This window comes from Lynx canadensis, chromosome B2, assembly GCF_007474595.2.
Source record: "Lynx canadensis isolate LIC74 chromosome B2, mLynCan4.pri.v2, whole genome shotgun sequence".
NCBI lineage: Eukaryota > Metazoa > Chordata > Mammalia > Carnivora > Felidae > Lynx > Lynx canadensis.
Window position 1 is genome coordinate 17,757,094 of NC_044307.1, and position 17,068 is coordinate 17,774,161.

At 41.6% G+C, this 17,068-nt stretch overlaps 1 protein-coding gene across 1 annotated transcript; it reads right to left on the reverse strand.

Annotated features, from left to right (window-relative positions):
- Positions 1–2,476: 2,476 nt before the first annotated feature.
- On the reverse strand, positions 2,477–15,191 carry PAK1IP1 (PAK1 interacting protein 1). The gene is made up of 10 exons (XM_030314863.1): positions 14,907–15,191; positions 12,480–12,645; positions 8,852–8,972; positions 8,702–8,776; positions 8,116–8,168; positions 7,568–7,713; positions 7,376–7,473; positions 4,691–4,790; positions 3,571–3,694; positions 2,477–3,189 (listed from the first exon to the last, which is right to left on the reverse strand). Exons 1-10 carry the CDS (start codon positions 14,988–14,990, stop codon positions 2,990–2,992), a joined length of 1,167 nt encoding a protein of 388 aa, XP_030170723.1. The 5' UTR covers positions 14,991–15,191; the 3' UTR covers positions 2,477–2,989.
- Positions 15,192–17,068: the final 1,877 nt, after the last annotated feature.

A 17,068-nucleotide genomic window follows, 5' to 3' on the forward strand; every position in this document is an offset into this window, starting at 1 on the left:
AAGCAGTCAAAAAATCTGCATATTAACTTTTGTCTCTCCTCAAAGTTAATTAAAAGTCTACTGCTGACCAGAAGCCTTACTGATAACACAGTTGATTAACACATATTTTGTATGTTATATGTGAATTATATACGTGCTCTTACAATAAAGCTAGAGAAAAGAACATGCTAAGAAAACACAAGAGAAAATGCATTTACAATACTGTATTTATTGAAAAAAAATCGGTAAATGGACCCATACAGTTCAAACCCACATTGTCCAAGAGTCAACTGTACAATCAACTGATTTTTGACAAAGGAGCAGAGGTAATACTACAAAACAAAAATAGTCTCTTCAACAAATGGTGAACTGAACATCTATGTGTAAAAAAAAAAAAAAAAAAAATCTAGACACAGACCTAACATCTTTCACAAAACTTAACTCAGGATGGATCACAGACCTAAATGGAAAATGCAAAACTGTAAAACTCCCATAAAGAAACTTAAGAGAAAACTTAGATGACATTCGGGGATGGTGAAGCCTTTTTAGATACATCAAAAATATGACCCGTGAAAGAAATAATTGATTAGCTAGGCTTCATTAACATTAAAAACTTCTGCAAAAGCTAATATTATCAAGAGAATGAGAAGACAAGCTACTGACAGGGAAAAAAATATTTCCAAAGACACATCTGATAAAGGATTGCTATCCAAAATACAAAGAACTCGTGCGTGTGGGTGTGTACATACATATGCACAATTTTTATTTATTTTTGAGACAGAAACAGAGCATGAGTGGAGGAGGGCCAGAGAGAGAGACACAGAATCTGAAGCAGGCTCTAGGCTGTCAGCACAGAGCCTGATGTGGGACTAGAACCCACGAACTGTGAGACCATGACCTAAGCTGAAGTCGGACACTTAACCAACTGAGCCACCCAGACACCCCTAAAGTACAAAGAATTCTTAAAACTCAATAGTAAGGAAACTATTTAACTAAAAAGTAGGCCAAGTAGCTTGACGCTTTGCCAAAGATATCCAGATGGCACATAAGCATAGGAAAAGCTCCACGTGGGTCCTCAGGGAAATGCAAATTAAAATAACGAGATCCCACTACACACAAGATTGGCCAAGATCCAGAAAACTGACAAATGTTCTGGACTGAAAAATGGTACAGCTACTTTGGAAGACAGGATGGCCGTTTCTCACAAACCTACACATACACTCACCATGCAGTCCATTAGTCACACTACTTAGTATTTACCCAAAGGAGTTGAAAACACATCCACCCCAAAACTGCAAATGTTTATGGCAAGTTCGTAACTGCCAAAACTTGGGAGGCAACCAAGATGTCCTCTAGCAGTGAATGAGTGGTAATGTGTGGCACATACAATGGAATACTATTGAGCATTAAAAAGAAATGAGCTATTAAGCTATGAAAAGACACAGAAGAGACTTAAATGCATATTCCTAACTGAAAGAAGCCAATCTGAAAAGGATACAGTGCTGTAGGATTCTAAGTACGTACCATTCTGGACAAGGCGAAACTATGGAGGCAATAAAAAGATCAGTGATCATGGAAGGTTGGGTAGGGGAGAGATGAACAGGCAGAACACAAGAGTTGTTACAGAGCAGTGGAAATGCTCTGTGGATTATAATAGGTCATTCTTCCAAACCCATCCAGTGTTCAACACCAAGAGTGATCCCCAAGGTAAGCCATGAACTTTGGGTGAATCGAACACGTCAGTGTAGGTTCATCCCTGGTAAAAAGTGTACCATTCTAATGAGTGATGTAGATATCAGGTGTGGCTGTGCATGGTAGAGGCAGCGGGTACATGGGAAATCTCTGCACCTTCTCCCTTTCGTTATAAACAAACCTCAAACTGCTCTAAAAAATATTATTTAAACAAAAACATAACAAAAAAACCCAAATCTATATTCATCTTTGTTTTTAGGCCTGAAGTTAACGAGGAGGTAGCCTGAAATGTCAGACACGGATTCTGGCTCACTTCCTAGATGATTTCCTCCTGTGAAGTGAGTGGCAATTCCAGTGCCCAAATGCTTGATGTTTTAATTTGCCTGAACAGGAGGGATTCCCCTGTCAGCCTTAGGTATTTGACATCTGGTCAGCTAATTCACATCTATGAATCCTCTATTAATGTGTCTTTTCAAAATACCCAGGAATCTACTGGGGGGGGGGGGGTGGGCAAGGAAGAGAGATGACAAGATTATAATTAACAGGCTGAATTTAACATTATCTTTATTGGATTAACTAAATGACTGTTTTTGTTGGCCTGAAACAGATGGGGGAAAAAAAAACAACATACCCTGAAAATGTCATTTTCCAAACCTTCAATTATCTTCTCATCCACAGCGTGGAAGCAGAGTAGTCTGATGAGGTTTGGCAATCTAAGAACCTTCTTAAGGACATAGCCCTGAATTTAAGCATACACTTTATGCATACATATTTTACGTGTCCATGAGTTTTGAGTTGGTCTTAATATATACTTACTGGTATGAAAATCTTTTTATACCTTGGTTACGAAAAGGATCAAAATCTGCATTAAAAGTACTAGAATCATCTGAAGAAGCCAAAGGAAGGCTAAGTTTTATTCTTCCCCCATTTAGGAGAAAAATCTGAAAAACAACTTTTTTATCCATCTCTGGTAAAGAATGTGTTCAAAACTGTGCATATTTTAAACTAAATATTTTAAGATCTTTATTTGCTTTATACAATGGTAAAAATTATATATTACACATTAACATACTATATATCACGATATATAATATATAATAGAACACTGCCTACCAAAAATTGTTTTACCATTGTTAAAAATAAAAAATAAAAATAGAAAACATCTAAATGTGTTTGTCTGTTTTTTTAAGCTGTACATCTTCTCCAAAAGAAGAAATTTCTAGCTTTTACTCGTGGAGGGGAGGCAGGCACATTTGAAAAGAATGATTCCATCTAATAAGTTTTTCTCATAGAAGGAATGTGGGATTGACTGTATCACTCATATTTTCTTTTTTTTCTTCTTTTTTTCCAACATTTCTACCACTTTCCTCTTCTTGGTTGACACCAGGGTATTTCCTTTCGTTGGCTTATTACTGTCATCAGTTAAACCACATTTCTTCGTATTAGCTTTGGACTGCCTTTCTTCTTCCTGCACTATATTGCCAGCTTCCTTTTTGATTTTGGACTCTTCTTTACTTACTAAAACACAAGAGACAGTGCATTTATTTATTTATTTTATTTTTAATATTTTATTTACGTTTGAGAGACAGAAACAGAGCACAAGCAAGGGAGGGGCAGAGAAAGAGGGACATAGAACTCGAAGCAAGCTCCAGGCTCTGAGCTGTCAGCACAGAGCCTGACACGGGGCTCGAACTCATGAATCGTGAGATCATGACCTGAGCCAAAGTCGGATGCTTAACCGACTGAGCCACCCAGGTGCCCCGAGACAGTGCATTTAAAGACTGCTTTTTCCTTCTTGAAATAAACACAACCTGATGATGAAGTGAAGTTATCTGAATGTCCTCCACCTCAACAATTCAAGAGCTAACAAATTATTAAAAAACAATCACTTTCACTTACCAGGAGAAGGCTCTGCAGCCGGAGGAAGGCTTTCTTTTGTGTCTGTCACTCTGTCTAGCCACACTCCAAGGCATGTCAGCCTGGCATTAGTTTTTACTTCACAGAGTAAAGATGGAGGAACTTTCTAAAACAGAAGAAAGAAGAATTCTTAACAAGGGGGAATTTTAAATACTTTTCTTTTTCCATAATCAAGTGAACTTACCTTTTTTTCAAAGGTTTTATTTTACATTTTTAAGTAATCTCTACACCCAACGTGAGGCTCAAACTTACAACCCCAAGACCAAGAGTCGCATTCTCTACTGACTGAGTCAGTCAGGCACCCCTGAGTGAACTTAATTTAAAACTTACTATATTTTCTTGAGAATAAAATAGAAGAATTCCATTATCTTGATCCATGTTTGGTCTGACTATGCCCTTCGCAAGGCACTTTCTGAATATTCAGAAATTGTAAATTCACCAAGGAAAAGGATCGTGTCTCGTTCATTTCTAGGTTTTAACAAAGAATCTTGCACAAACCACACACTCGACAAACCACATTTGTAGAATGGGTTTATAAGAGAACCAAGCAAAACAAGTAAAAACAAGAAAATCTGTTAAGAGTGAGACCACTAAAGGGATTTAATTTTCCACTTATCTGGTTCAAAACTATTCTAAGATTACTGATCAGGAATTTTTGAGTTTTTAGTAATGGCAGTATTTTTTTTTAAATAGGCTCCACACCCAACATGCGGCTTAAACTCACAACCCTGAGATCAAGAGTCACGTGTTTTACCGACCAGCCAGACACCCCAGTAATGGCAGCATTTTTATCTAACAAAATCTTACAGAGAACACCAATCTACACACAAAAGAGAAGAAAGCAGCATTTCTCTGATTGAAAAAGCACAGGTTCTCGTATCCTGCCAGCTGAGACTCAAAACACCAACCCCCACCGTGGCTCTTGGAACCCTAACTTTAAAACTGTGAGTATCAATCATGCGTGGAAGAGATCCCAGGTTTTTTTTTTTTAAAGATCTCTGCCTTATGACCTTTGGAAAATACTCCACCTCACTTCACTCAAAACAATACCGATAATAAAGACTTGCATTAAAGCGCATTCACGTTGTGCTAAGACACCAACCTTATTCTGCTTAAGCTTCCACATTTTGACGAAACCGTCACTTGATGCTGTAACAATAACATGATGCTCTGGAATTTCAAAACTGAACATGTCCTTTATCCTAAAATAGAAATATTAATACCATAAAGGATCCTTTCTTCCAGATAGTACAATAGCATTGTAGAGCTTCTACGCACACAATCTCTCGATTTTTCAATGTTTCAAGTGCTTCCAAACTGCTCAAGGAACGGTGCTAAAATAGAACTGTGCTTCACATCCCCATCAGTCAGTGCGCCATTTTCAGGGTCTAAGTTCTAAGATAAAGTGGATTATTAACCATATGTTAAGAAAAAGTTGAAAAGATGATCACGATAACCATAAGTAATTAGGTTATCACAAATGACATAAAGATACTTAAAGTCCTTCACCTCAAGATACTCCAAGTTCAGTATGAAGAGCCAAGTAAGACAACGGAAACGAACCACGGGCTTCCTCCTACGCACCCGTTTCTACCCCCACTCCAATGCCACCACCCTAGTCTAAGCCACTACCCCTGTTCTTCTGGATTCCCAGGGAGCCTAACTGGTCTCTCTGCTTCCATTTTTGCTAACAATTTTTTAAAACTATCAATCAAATCATGTTAGTCCCAGGCTTAAAATCCTACAAAACTAGGATCTTTTTTAAAATAACACAGGATACGGGTGTCTGGGTGGATCTCGCGGTTCGTGGTTTCAAGCCCCATGTCGGGCTCTGTGCTGACAGCTCAGAGCCTGGAGCCTGCTTCGGATTCTGTGTCTCCCTCTCTCTGCCCCTCCCCCAATCATGGCTTTGGCTCTTTCTCTCTCTCTCTCAAAAACAGACATTAAAAAAAAAAATTTTCTTTTTAAAGTTTATTTATTTTGGAGACAGAGAGAGACAGAGCATGAATGGGGGAGGGTCAGAGAGAGAGGGAGACACAGAATCCGAAACAGGCTCCAGGCTCTGAGCTGTCAGCACAGAGCCCGACGCGGGGCTCGAACTCACGAACCGTGAGATCGTGACCTGAGCGGAAGCCAGTGCTCAACCGACTGAGCCACCCAGGCGCCCCCCAAAATTTTTTTTTTAAATAACACAGGAGAGGAGGAAGGGTATGGGGGTATATATAAAGCATGTCTGGCCATAAACTGACAACTGCTGAAGCAGGGTGGTGGGTCTATGGGGGTTGCTTCCTTAAACTGGTCTATTGGCCTTTACATTTTTCCACAGTAGGAAACAAAAAATCTACAAAGGCCCTTAGCTAAAATCTAAACTCTTCACCAGTCTACAAGGCCATGTACCATTTGGCTCACTCTGATCTAGTCACAACGTTCTTCCATCTCTTGTTAAAATACATCCAGCTCTTTCCTCCCTCAGGTGACTGCGTGCCATCGCTCGTCTCTTCAGAAACGGCTCCCTTTTACCCCTCTCAAGTCCTACCCCCTCCCCCTTTCTGGATCAAACTGTGCAAGTTATGTCTGTTATTCTTAAAGCACACATTTCTATTCCTGTTCTAATTACCTGCTTACTTGTTCATCGTCTGTCTGTTGCTCTACTAGAGCCACTAAATGCAACTTCTTGTCTTTTCCATTCATCATTAAACACTAAGTGCAGTTCTTAATGGATGCTCAGTGAATACTTGCTAAATGAATAAACAGCCAAATATCCTAAGTGTTAGCTTAAGTGTACTAGTGTTATTAAGTACCTTTGACATGGCCTTGAATGAACACTTCCTAATGCAGGGGAAAACCAGGGCCGGTACACTGCAGTATTTGAGTATTGCCAAGAGATTTCTTAAAAATTGTTATTTGGAAAGTAAAAACTAGGACTTACTTAAGACATAAAAGGACAAGTAAATGAAGCACATTAAAGTAGAACAGTGCATTATCACCCTTCCCAAAATTGTAGTAGAAAAAGCAGAGGCATGGGGCGCCTGGGTGGCGCAGTCGGTTAAGCGTCCGACTTCAGCCAGGTCACGATCTCGCGGTCCGTGAGTTCGAGCCCCGCGTCAGGCTCTGGGCTGATGGCTCAGAGCCTGGAGCCTGTTTCCGATTCTGTGTCTCCCTCTCTCTCTGCCCCTCCCCCGTTCATGCTCTGTCTCTCTCTGTCCCAAAAAGAAAAAAAGAAAAAAAAAAAAAAAAAGAAAAAGCAGAGGCAGACAGGACTGGGTTTGGATCCCAGCTCCAGCACCCAACAGTGGGGTAACCTTGGCCAAGTCACTTAGCCGTTTACTCTGAACGGCAGTGTCTACCCATAGAGATACAGTGAGCAGTGACAGGTAAGAAAGACTGGCATAAAACAGTAGTCATTGCTGTCACATATTTCTCCTACAGGAAAACAAGTAGTGTGCACAGGGAGAAGTGGAAAAGAGAAATAAAATAAAAGGCAAGAGAGATCCTGGCAAAGCTCAAGATCTTTTTTTTTGTTCCTCTTCAAATATGACTGATTTTAGGCCCCAAGCCTAATATTATTGGAAAAACATCTTGTGAAAATCACTAGTCCTGATGACAACTTCCCTACTTTTGCACTAAGGCCAAGACATTTCTACCATCCTCTCAGACTCCAGAAATCATATATATGTAGGAATGCACCCTACCTTATGAAACTATTGGATACGTGACACTTACTGGAGACTCTACACTTACATACACACATACACATACAGACTGGCAAGGAAAAAAAAAAAAATACCTGTTATCGTGAGCTTTAAATTCACAGAGACACATTAGTGAATCACAGTCAAAAAACCTTACAACTTCTTCATCTCCAGCCACTGCAAGGACAGACTCCTAGAAGAGAGAAAAAGAATATCCGGAATGTCATCAACAATTGCAACCATCATCATATACACTAAGATTCCACCACTGATTTCTCATCACTTACTGAAAGAAACATAACAGAAGATATTCTCTTTTCATTTGTGATGGTGCCACTAACGGATGCAGTGTCAAGTTGATAGATATCGATTTTATTCAGCATAACAACTACGTATTTCTCTCCTCTTGGGGACCATTCCACTATGTGAGCATCTGCAAGTTAAAAAAAAAAAAAAGCTTTTTTTATTTCATAAACAATGATCAGAGTAATAACAAAAATAGCAAATAGCTATACCATGCATTTCACATCCAGTGTCCTATTTACCCTTCATAAGAAATTTTTGATGCATATTTTGCAAGTTAAGTTTTAGAAAATAAACTGGATTAAAGAATCATCAAAGGTCGGAGAGCTGGTAGGTGACACAGTCACAACAAGAATCCCAATCTAAAATGGGAAAAAAAAGAAAATGGGAAAAGTAACCCAAAGCATTGCTCTAGGAGGTAACCACCATCATGCAGGGGAAACAAAGGTGAGCACGCATGCACACAACAATGTGTGTGTCTACATTCATATTCCATCAAGTTATAAAAAACATTCCAAATAAAAGTACTCACTTTGCTTTATGTTTTTTATGAATGCTGATCTTCCTTCCACAAGATTCCATGTTCTGCAAAACAGGAAGCTCACTTATGGCATGGTAACTTTTACTAGGTGTAAAGGTAAGCGTAATGAACACTTACTCAAATGACAATTTACTACGGATGCCGCTATTTGGAACTGTCATGTTTCTTACAACAACACTGGAAATATTTACCATTAAGCAAGATTAATGCATCCATTCCCACACCCCTTTCACCTACTTAAAATGTTTAATATATTTTCAAAAGGTTTCACCTCTTAAAACATGGCTTTTTAGGACCATCCTCTTTGCTTCCCAACTCCGAATGAATGACTGGGATGTAATGTGTATGTCTGAACACAGAGTCTGTCCTTTTTTTCCTCTACCGTCATGAAAAGGTTCACTGGCTTTCAGCTTTTCCTTGTACTGCAGTATCTCTAAGTAGCTGACAGCCAGGACACAAGACAGAAGTGTATCTAATTATTGTAGTAAAAAATACCCTGATGGTTAGGTTCCTGCTGTTGTACTTGGAGAACAAAGACCACAACTGAGAAAAGATGCTCTTGGCATTAATGACTTACCTCAATGTCTTATCCGTACCCACAGACAGGGCCAACTTGCCAGATGGGTGAATAGAAAGGAAGGTCACGTGTCCTCTACAAGGAAACCAACAGTTAGCCCCCAACTTGACTGGTACCTGGAGACCACCAATGGGAAAGGGCTAGACTCACTTGTGAGCTTTAATGGACTTCAGGCACTCCCATTTCTTTGCATCCCAGACACAAATGACTCCATCTTCTGCCCCACTGATTAAGTGCCTGTTGCCATAGAATTTCAGGCAAGTTATTGTGCCTGTGGAAAAACCGAAATAGACCAACTTAATGTTCACTTTGAATGCAAACTCCATTTCTGGTTTGAAGGCTATGCTGTGGTAGGTAAAAATCTAACATCAGCATTAGTGAAATAAACCTTAAAGTCTTAGGTGAAGAAATTAATTTTCTCATATCAGAACATACAATTTCAAGGCTGTGCAAATACCTTCAACAGAATTTCTCTAGTTGTAGATACAGACTAGAGCTAATCAGTTCATTTACTTGCTCTATGGGTCCAGAATCATAAATTTAGGAGATGGCTGGCTAGGATTATTTGAGCAGAAGTCAAACAAAACCAACTAATAAACCAGCTAATTTGGGGAACAAACCAAGATATACAACCATATGACTTCTTCCTTTCCTTTCCCTTTTCTTTGTTTTGGTTTTTGTTTTTGCTTTGTGTGGGTTTTTTTTTTTTTTTTAAGAGAGAGAGAGGGGGGTAGAGAGAGAGAGAGAGAGAAAACACAAGTGGGAGAGAGGGGCATCAAGCAGGCTCCACACTTAATGCAGCTGGATGCCAGGACCTGGGATCTTGACCTGAGCCAAAATCAAGAGTTGGAGGCCACCCAGGCACCCTGGCTCCCTCCCTTTCTTTCTTTATTGAAAGAGAAGAGAGGAATGATTATTACTTTCTAATCAGTTACCCAATCTAATCAGTTACCCAATCATCCAGAATCCAATTATTATCACTCCAGAGCTGTTTTCTATTTGATTTCTACAGTTTTCATTCACTGTCCTAAGAATTTATTACAGGGGCGCCTGGCTGGCTCAGTAGGTAGAGCAGATGACTCTTGATCTCGGGGTTGTAAGTTTAAGCCCCCACAATGGGTTTAGGGATTACTTAAAAATAAAATCTTTAAAAAAATAACTAAAACTTTTTTTAAATCTTAAAACACAAAGAATTTATTAACACAATTTTATAAACTGTTCTACTGTTCAACTATGCCTTCTATAATCTCCTTTGCATGGTTCACAAATTTTCCTACAGCTTTTCAACTTCTTCACAAACAACTCCACTCCCCTCTGCCCAAAAATTAAAACCTGAATCTCCCATGAATTTCTTCTACAGCTCTTGAGATAGAGACAAACATGTTTCATACCCTCAAATATTAACCTCGCTGGAAGGAGGTTAAGATGATAGAGGAACCCAGCATTCTTCTGACCCCCAAAAGCAGTCCCTGTATATGGACAACGTATGATACCCTGACCCTCAAATAAAACTCCCTATCCTTTAAAGCTTGTGTCCATCAGCTTACTCTTCCTATAGCTCAGTAGTCAACAAACTACTGTTTCTAAGTTAAATCTGACTGGTGGCCTGTTTTGATAAATGCAGTTTTCCAGAGCACAGACTTGCTTGTTCAGTTCCCAAATGTCTATGGCTGTTTTCTGCACTGCAACAGCAGAGCTGAACAATCAAAACAGAGACCATATGGCCGCAGAGCCTAAATATTTACTATCTTGTCCTTTTCAAATAAGAATATGAACCCTTGGGTCACTGTTGTTCACCCGCCACCTCCTGGTGAGTCCTTTACATTGTCCTTTATATGGAAAGAGTAAAAGATCTCTGATGAATATAATTTTGCACACCGCCCAGCCCCGTCCCCAAATATATGGGGTAACATACAACCTTATCAAAGTGGGAGTCTTTAGCCACCTTTGCCCGTTTTCTTTTCTATCAACTTATTTCCTACCTTGGTAAAGATCTTATCTATTACCAACTGTTAGATAAACAGGAGTTATACAAAGAATAAAGGAAGTTAGGAACCGTACTTCATCCCCATCCAAACTCCTTCTAAGTAAGTCCCATCCTTATTGTGCAACACCTGTACCAATGGCTTTAGGCAGACCAGATTGATTTAAATTATTTCTTCCACACCTAAGGGAGAGAGGACTTTCTTGTAGGAACTGGGAATAGGAGGCAGAAGGGAAAAAGAACATATGTTGAACTCACTCAAAGTCTAGCTTCTGTTGAAAAGCAAAAACTTGTCAAAGTAGCTAAGGACCATCTGAGAAAGACACTGAACACTCCAAATTACTGCTAGAAACCAGTGCGTAGCTGTCTTATCTCCCTTTAATAGCAGGAAATCAACAACCTGAGCAGAGCTTCCCCAAACTAAGCACATATCTCATTCTACTATTTTGAGTTCTTCCTTTCCATTTCCCTTCTCCTGGAACACGTGTTAAACCTCATTCTTTGTGCCTTGGGAAAATACAATAAAAACAGAATAATGTTCAATACTGGAAAAAACACACACCTATTCAGTCTTCCTATTCCTAAATCCTACCACTATCCTGGACAACTTCACCACCAGTGTGGAAAACCCAAGCATGACTGGAGAATCACCAGGCCCTGACCTCCACTCCAGTGACCTTTGCTTCCTCTCTAGTTCAGTCCCTCGCACCTACACCCAGGACATGTTACCACCTAGAGCTGCTCCACATTACAACTCTTGAAGAATCTCTTCCCTGCCTGCAACCTCACCTTTCACCAGCCCCTTCTTGCGCCCTTCATTCACTCCACCTGCTTTTTTATTTCAGAGATCTGCAGGCCCTTAACACCCCATTTTCTCTAGACTGACAACTTAAACCATCTTTCATCAAAATCCTTTGTAAATCAATCCTTCTGTTGCATGGGCACCGGGTAACTTTCTGCTCCCCACAAAAATGCCTTCGAGCTTAGTGCAAACGGATGTTACTCGGGCCACAGCCTCCAACTTCAATCAGGCAGACTCTCACTAGTCTTTCTGCTTGTCCTTGGTCAGCATCTCTCTTGTATGCCAGGTGCCAGCACTTTCCTCAAGCCCACACCGCCCCTCCCTACCATTCAATCCCTAACCTCTTCTTCTCAAGGACCATCCAGGACGTGGCCTGTCTAATTCCCCAATCACCTTAACCTCCGTTCTAACCTTCTCGTAATACTGACTTGCTTACAGGTCCCCATGCACCCAGTGGGTAACGACATGGGCTCCAGACCTAGGTCTGAGTTCCAGTTCCACTGTTTTGTGACTATGGGCAACTCACAAAACATCCTGAGTCTTGGTTTTCTCTTCTAGGAAGCCAAAGATGCAACTGTACCTTGCTGGCAAACTGCTGGGTACGTGGTACTCCCTCAACGAAGTCAGCCATCAGCATGAGGCTGCTACTGTGCTCCGTGCACTTCCTGCTCTGCCTGGGATGCCCTCTCTCCCACCTTGAAAACTTCACCTGGCTAACAACTGGCACTTCTCTTCTAAGATAATTCAGTCAGATGTCATTTTAGGGAACTTTCTGCTTCCTCCCACTCCCCCCAGATGCAGTTAAGTGTCCCCTTTCTGTCTCTCAATATGGACCGTGAAGAACTTAAAAACAAAAGACATGTTTTTTTTCATTTCTGTATTTCCTAGCACAGAATCTACCATGTAATAGGCACTTAATGAATTGTTCAACTCAAGTCAAATTGTCAAGTAATGACGCCTCACCATTGTCTTAAAGGATATACTTTTCTTACCGTTGTGATGCACTAGAGCCCCATGGTCTACCTTCTTTTTCATGTCATATATGTGAATTGTTTCATCTTTGCTCCCAGTGACTACAAAACGACTATTTACAGCCACTGCTGACAAGGAGGCAGTGTGGGCATGGTGAGTGAAGTCAGCCACAGGAGTCCATTTTTGCTGAAGAGTAAAACACGCAATCAGTGTCACAATCACATCACAGTTCTCCAGAAACACATAAGTGGTTCCACAATCCATGAAAACTACCAGTGGATACTTACAAATTGAGAAAAAAACTATTCAAGGATAGCAGACTAAGAAAAACAAAGACCCTGAGAATTAAAAAAGGCAGGCAGCAAGGAGACAGGAAGGCAATCAAGACTCCAAAACAATTATGGAGACCGGATTACTTTAAGGTCCTATTCCAATCCTTAACTCCTTCATATATGTACTTATAGGTGAGACTTCACTATTCATTCATTCAAATGTTCAGATTTGATTTGAATTTATTCGTTCAAATACTAAATGACTACTATGTGCTTGGCATCATTTTGGACAGTTGATATGTAACAGTGAAGAAAAGAAAGCCGTAATTCTAATGTAACTGCCATCCCTGTGGGAGAGACAAACTGTAAATAAATATGGTATCACATAGAGAGGAGTATAAATGACAAGTCTTATAAAGAAAAATAAGCAGGATAAACACTGTGTCTCCATTAGTACTAAAATAAGCCCTAGAGAATGACCAATGATGAGATCTCAAGAACTCTATGCTTATTGATATGCAACTTTTGGACAAAATAAGTGAAACTCATTGAGTGCAAGGAATAAGAGAGCTGAATACATACACACACCTCAAACTGAGGGAGACGCATCAAGAAGTATTAGCAAATTGGGGCACCTGGGTGGCTCAGTCAGTTAAGTGTCCGACTTCGGCTCAGGTCATGATCTCGCGGTTCGTGGGTTCGAGTCCCACATCGGGCTTTGTGCTGACAGCTCAGAGCCTGGCGCCTGCTTGGGATTCTTGTCTCCCTCTCTCTCTGCTCCTCCCCCACTTGCACTCTGTCTCTCTCAAATATAAACATTAAAAGTTTTTTTAAAAAAGGAGTATTAGCAAATCAAACCACGGAGGAAGAATCCATCAGATTTCTTTGAACACACTTAAGATGTGTCATTGCAAGTTAATTTCTAAATAACTACAGCATCAGACAGTCCTTCCATCAATCAGGACCAAGGGAGCCTCTTTTGAGTAAAGGCACAATATTCCTGAGGGGCTGCTATGACCATAAATCAAAGACAATCTTTGCTTGTGCACTTTACAGAAGGAATGTTGATTATCTGAGCCCTGGTCTGTCTCGGTTTAGAAGCAGCAGCGGGTAGTATAAGAGCTTCATGTTTCAGAGACACCTAGGGACTTGAGTCCCAGGTCTTCCAATATTAGTTGTGTGGCACTGCGCAGGTCACTTAACCTATCTCAACTTCAGGCTCCTTATCTGTAACGTGGGGATAACTGTATTTGCCTCAGGAGGCTGCTGGGAAGACCACTACGTGTCTGGAATAATGTGGTGACTTTATTACAAAGAGAACACAACAGCATCATCTTTAAGATTCAAGAGATGGCACCTTCCAGCCAAAAAGATTAATAAGCAGGAGGAGACAAACAAACAAAGTAATTATTCAAGTTATATCCCTCCAGTTTTCTGGTTAATTCAAGACTGACACCTTGACTTTTTCACAAAGAAGTACTGAAAAGAATGGGTTTCTAGGAGATACTTAGGTTTGCTTAGGGAAAAATACTACTGGATTAAAAGTTAAGAGATCTTATTTCTAATCCTGGGTACGTCCTATCTGTTTGACTAACGGCAATTTACTTAACCTTTCTGCTCACACATCCAGTAAAAATACTTCTATTTTGTTCTAATTTGCCTCCACGCATTTGTCTCCTTTGCCCTTATGTCGGCAAGCTCTCTAGCGCTGTACCCATTCCTTTGGCTTCTTTGCACCTCCACTACCAATTAACGGCTCCGTGGTAAGGGTTCAAAAACACTGAATGAACCGGAGACACTTTATCAACGAGAGGTTTAACCCGACCCAGACCTAACACTGTGTCAAATTCAAGGACAAAAACTCAGTAAAAGAGCGAACTGTTCTTTCTTTAAATCCTGAACGCGTACACGGCTGTCAACGGACTCATTTGCCAGCTTCCTTCCTGCACCATGGCCAGAATGTCTACTAAACCCAACAAACATGATCTCGTTTTACGAGAATGCCTACTCCAGGTTTTAAAAAGCTAAATTATACGTTTGAGTTTGATTCATCAATTAATCCCTAAGAGATCAGTGTGTTTACCTGTGATGATGTGCTTACCACGGCCGTGCGGGAACCCGACCAGACCTTCCCGCGCCCCTCCTCCCGCGGTCCCTCCCGGCGCGCACTCTCACCTCGTGGTCGCCGCCTGCAGCTGGCTCGGGGCGTACTGCGAACCCAAAAAGGACCTGTTCGTAACAACCAGCGACCAGCTCCATTCAGCAGCACACGTGCCCCCTTCAACCAGCGCCGCTCAGCTGAGACAGTGACGAAAGCGGATGCCAGAGCAAGTGGGGTCCTTCCTGCGTCGGCGCTCAAATTACGTCATGGGCGCAGGGCTGCCTTTAGGGCGCCTGACTCCGTGGAAGCGGTTTCAGTGCTCGAAGATCACGCGGAACTTCCAAAAGGAAAAAAAGAAAGGATGTCACACGAGGAAGTTCTCACGGCGAGGAGAAAAATGTTGGGGGCAAGCAGGCATATTCTAGGTGGCTGTGAGGTGGCAGGTCTAAAGGGGAATGGGGCGGGACATCCTCTGAGGAAGCCCCTCATTTCCGTGACGTCACGAACAGGGCGGGACCTCTTCCGGTCTGGGCGGGGCCCCTGGCGGTGTCGCGTGCTCAGTGCCGAGCCCGCTGTGCTGTGGGCTGTCAGACGGTGGACAGGAATTGGGTTTCCTTTTTGCGCAGGCAGCATAAGCAAGCGTTTGTCTGTCACGTTCTCTCGTGACAGGGCAGAGAGGGGTCGGCATTCATGGTTAGCGGCTTCTAAAGCAGGCCGCACACCTTTCCTTCTAGCTTGATTGGTTTGCCTGACTTCGGGGTCACATTGGCCAACATCGCCGCACATCCCGGAGAGGGAGGAGGACGCTTTACCTGAAGTGATAACACGGGCTGCTTGAGGACGAAGTCCGCAGTCATCGTAGGTGAATGTACCAAAAGGAGATCTTCCATTTCATTTTGACCACCCCCCGCCCCGCAGTTTAGGGACCACATGAAACATACATGAAAGCCAAGATCGCCTTAATTAGCATTTGCAATTCTCATAACGTGTGGAGATTCAGAGGTCTGTTGAAATGACAGCTTTGCACAAATCGGAGTAAATCCTGAAGCGTCATAATTAGTCTCATAAAGGCGACAGCAGGTGGATTTGACAAGCAGGAATTCGGATGGCATCCTCAGTGTCAGTTCTTCAACCCCCGCTTTAGTGCTGATCCTACAGGATCCTACAGGATCAGCACTTTGACCCTTTTGTTTTCAAGACTATGTGTTTCTCTGGTATTCTGAACTGTCCCTACGTGTCTAACTCGTGTTTGTTTTAATTTCCCCTGGTTTGGGTCTTGTAGAAATGATTACTCTTTGAATGCTTTGGGTGTCATTGCAACTCAGGGAAGGCTTTGTCTTCTGCAGGCTTTAGCGACTCCACGTGTAAGCGCTCTCCAGGCACTGAAAATGCTGTCGTCAAACTAACCCTCTGTCTCGGAAACACGTGTAGTCATTCACTGTTTTAAACTAATTCCTTCGCTTCGTGCTGGTTATCTTCATTATGTTAAAAAAAAAAAAAAGTCAAGTTATCTTACTATTTAAGTTATTTTCCTATTTACCATCTCCTTCCTGTGTCCACCAGAGACCTACCAAAGTGAGGGGGGTGTGAATAGGTGCAGTGGATGTTGGCTGGGCATGGGACAAAGAATGAGTGAATAGGACATTTCTTTGAAGTCTCATGTTTTGTCTTGGAAGGCAGCTATGCTCACCACTATACCACCAACGCTACACGGTTCATGTTTTATCTTGAAAACTGTTAGAAATCGTCGGAGCCAATTCTCGAGCTCAGAAGACCTTAGAGAAGCATTTATCCAGGTGATCCCGCTCTAGGGCAGTTTATGGATAAGTTCTGAGGGCTCTCCAGCCCTTGAAATTAGATGCACAATTGTTTATGTACATTTTTGAAGGAGAGCATTGATAAAATTTCATTACATTTTCAAAAGGATTAGTGCCTCTAAAGTTAAAATGCACTAATCCTGGGGCACCTTGGTGGCTCAGTCAGTTGAGCGGTTGAGCTTCCGACTGGCTCAGGTCATGATCTCGTAGTCTGTGGGTTCGAGCCCCGCGTCGGGCCCTGTGCTAACAGCTCGGAGCCTGGAGCCTGCTTTGGATCCTGTGTCTTGCTCTCTCTCTGCCCCTCCCCTGCTCACGCTCTGTCTCTCTCTCTCTCTCTCTCTCTGTCAAAAATAAACATTAAAAAAATTGTCTTAATGCACTAATCCAGTCTGAGGTTATAAATGTGAAATAGGTCTAGA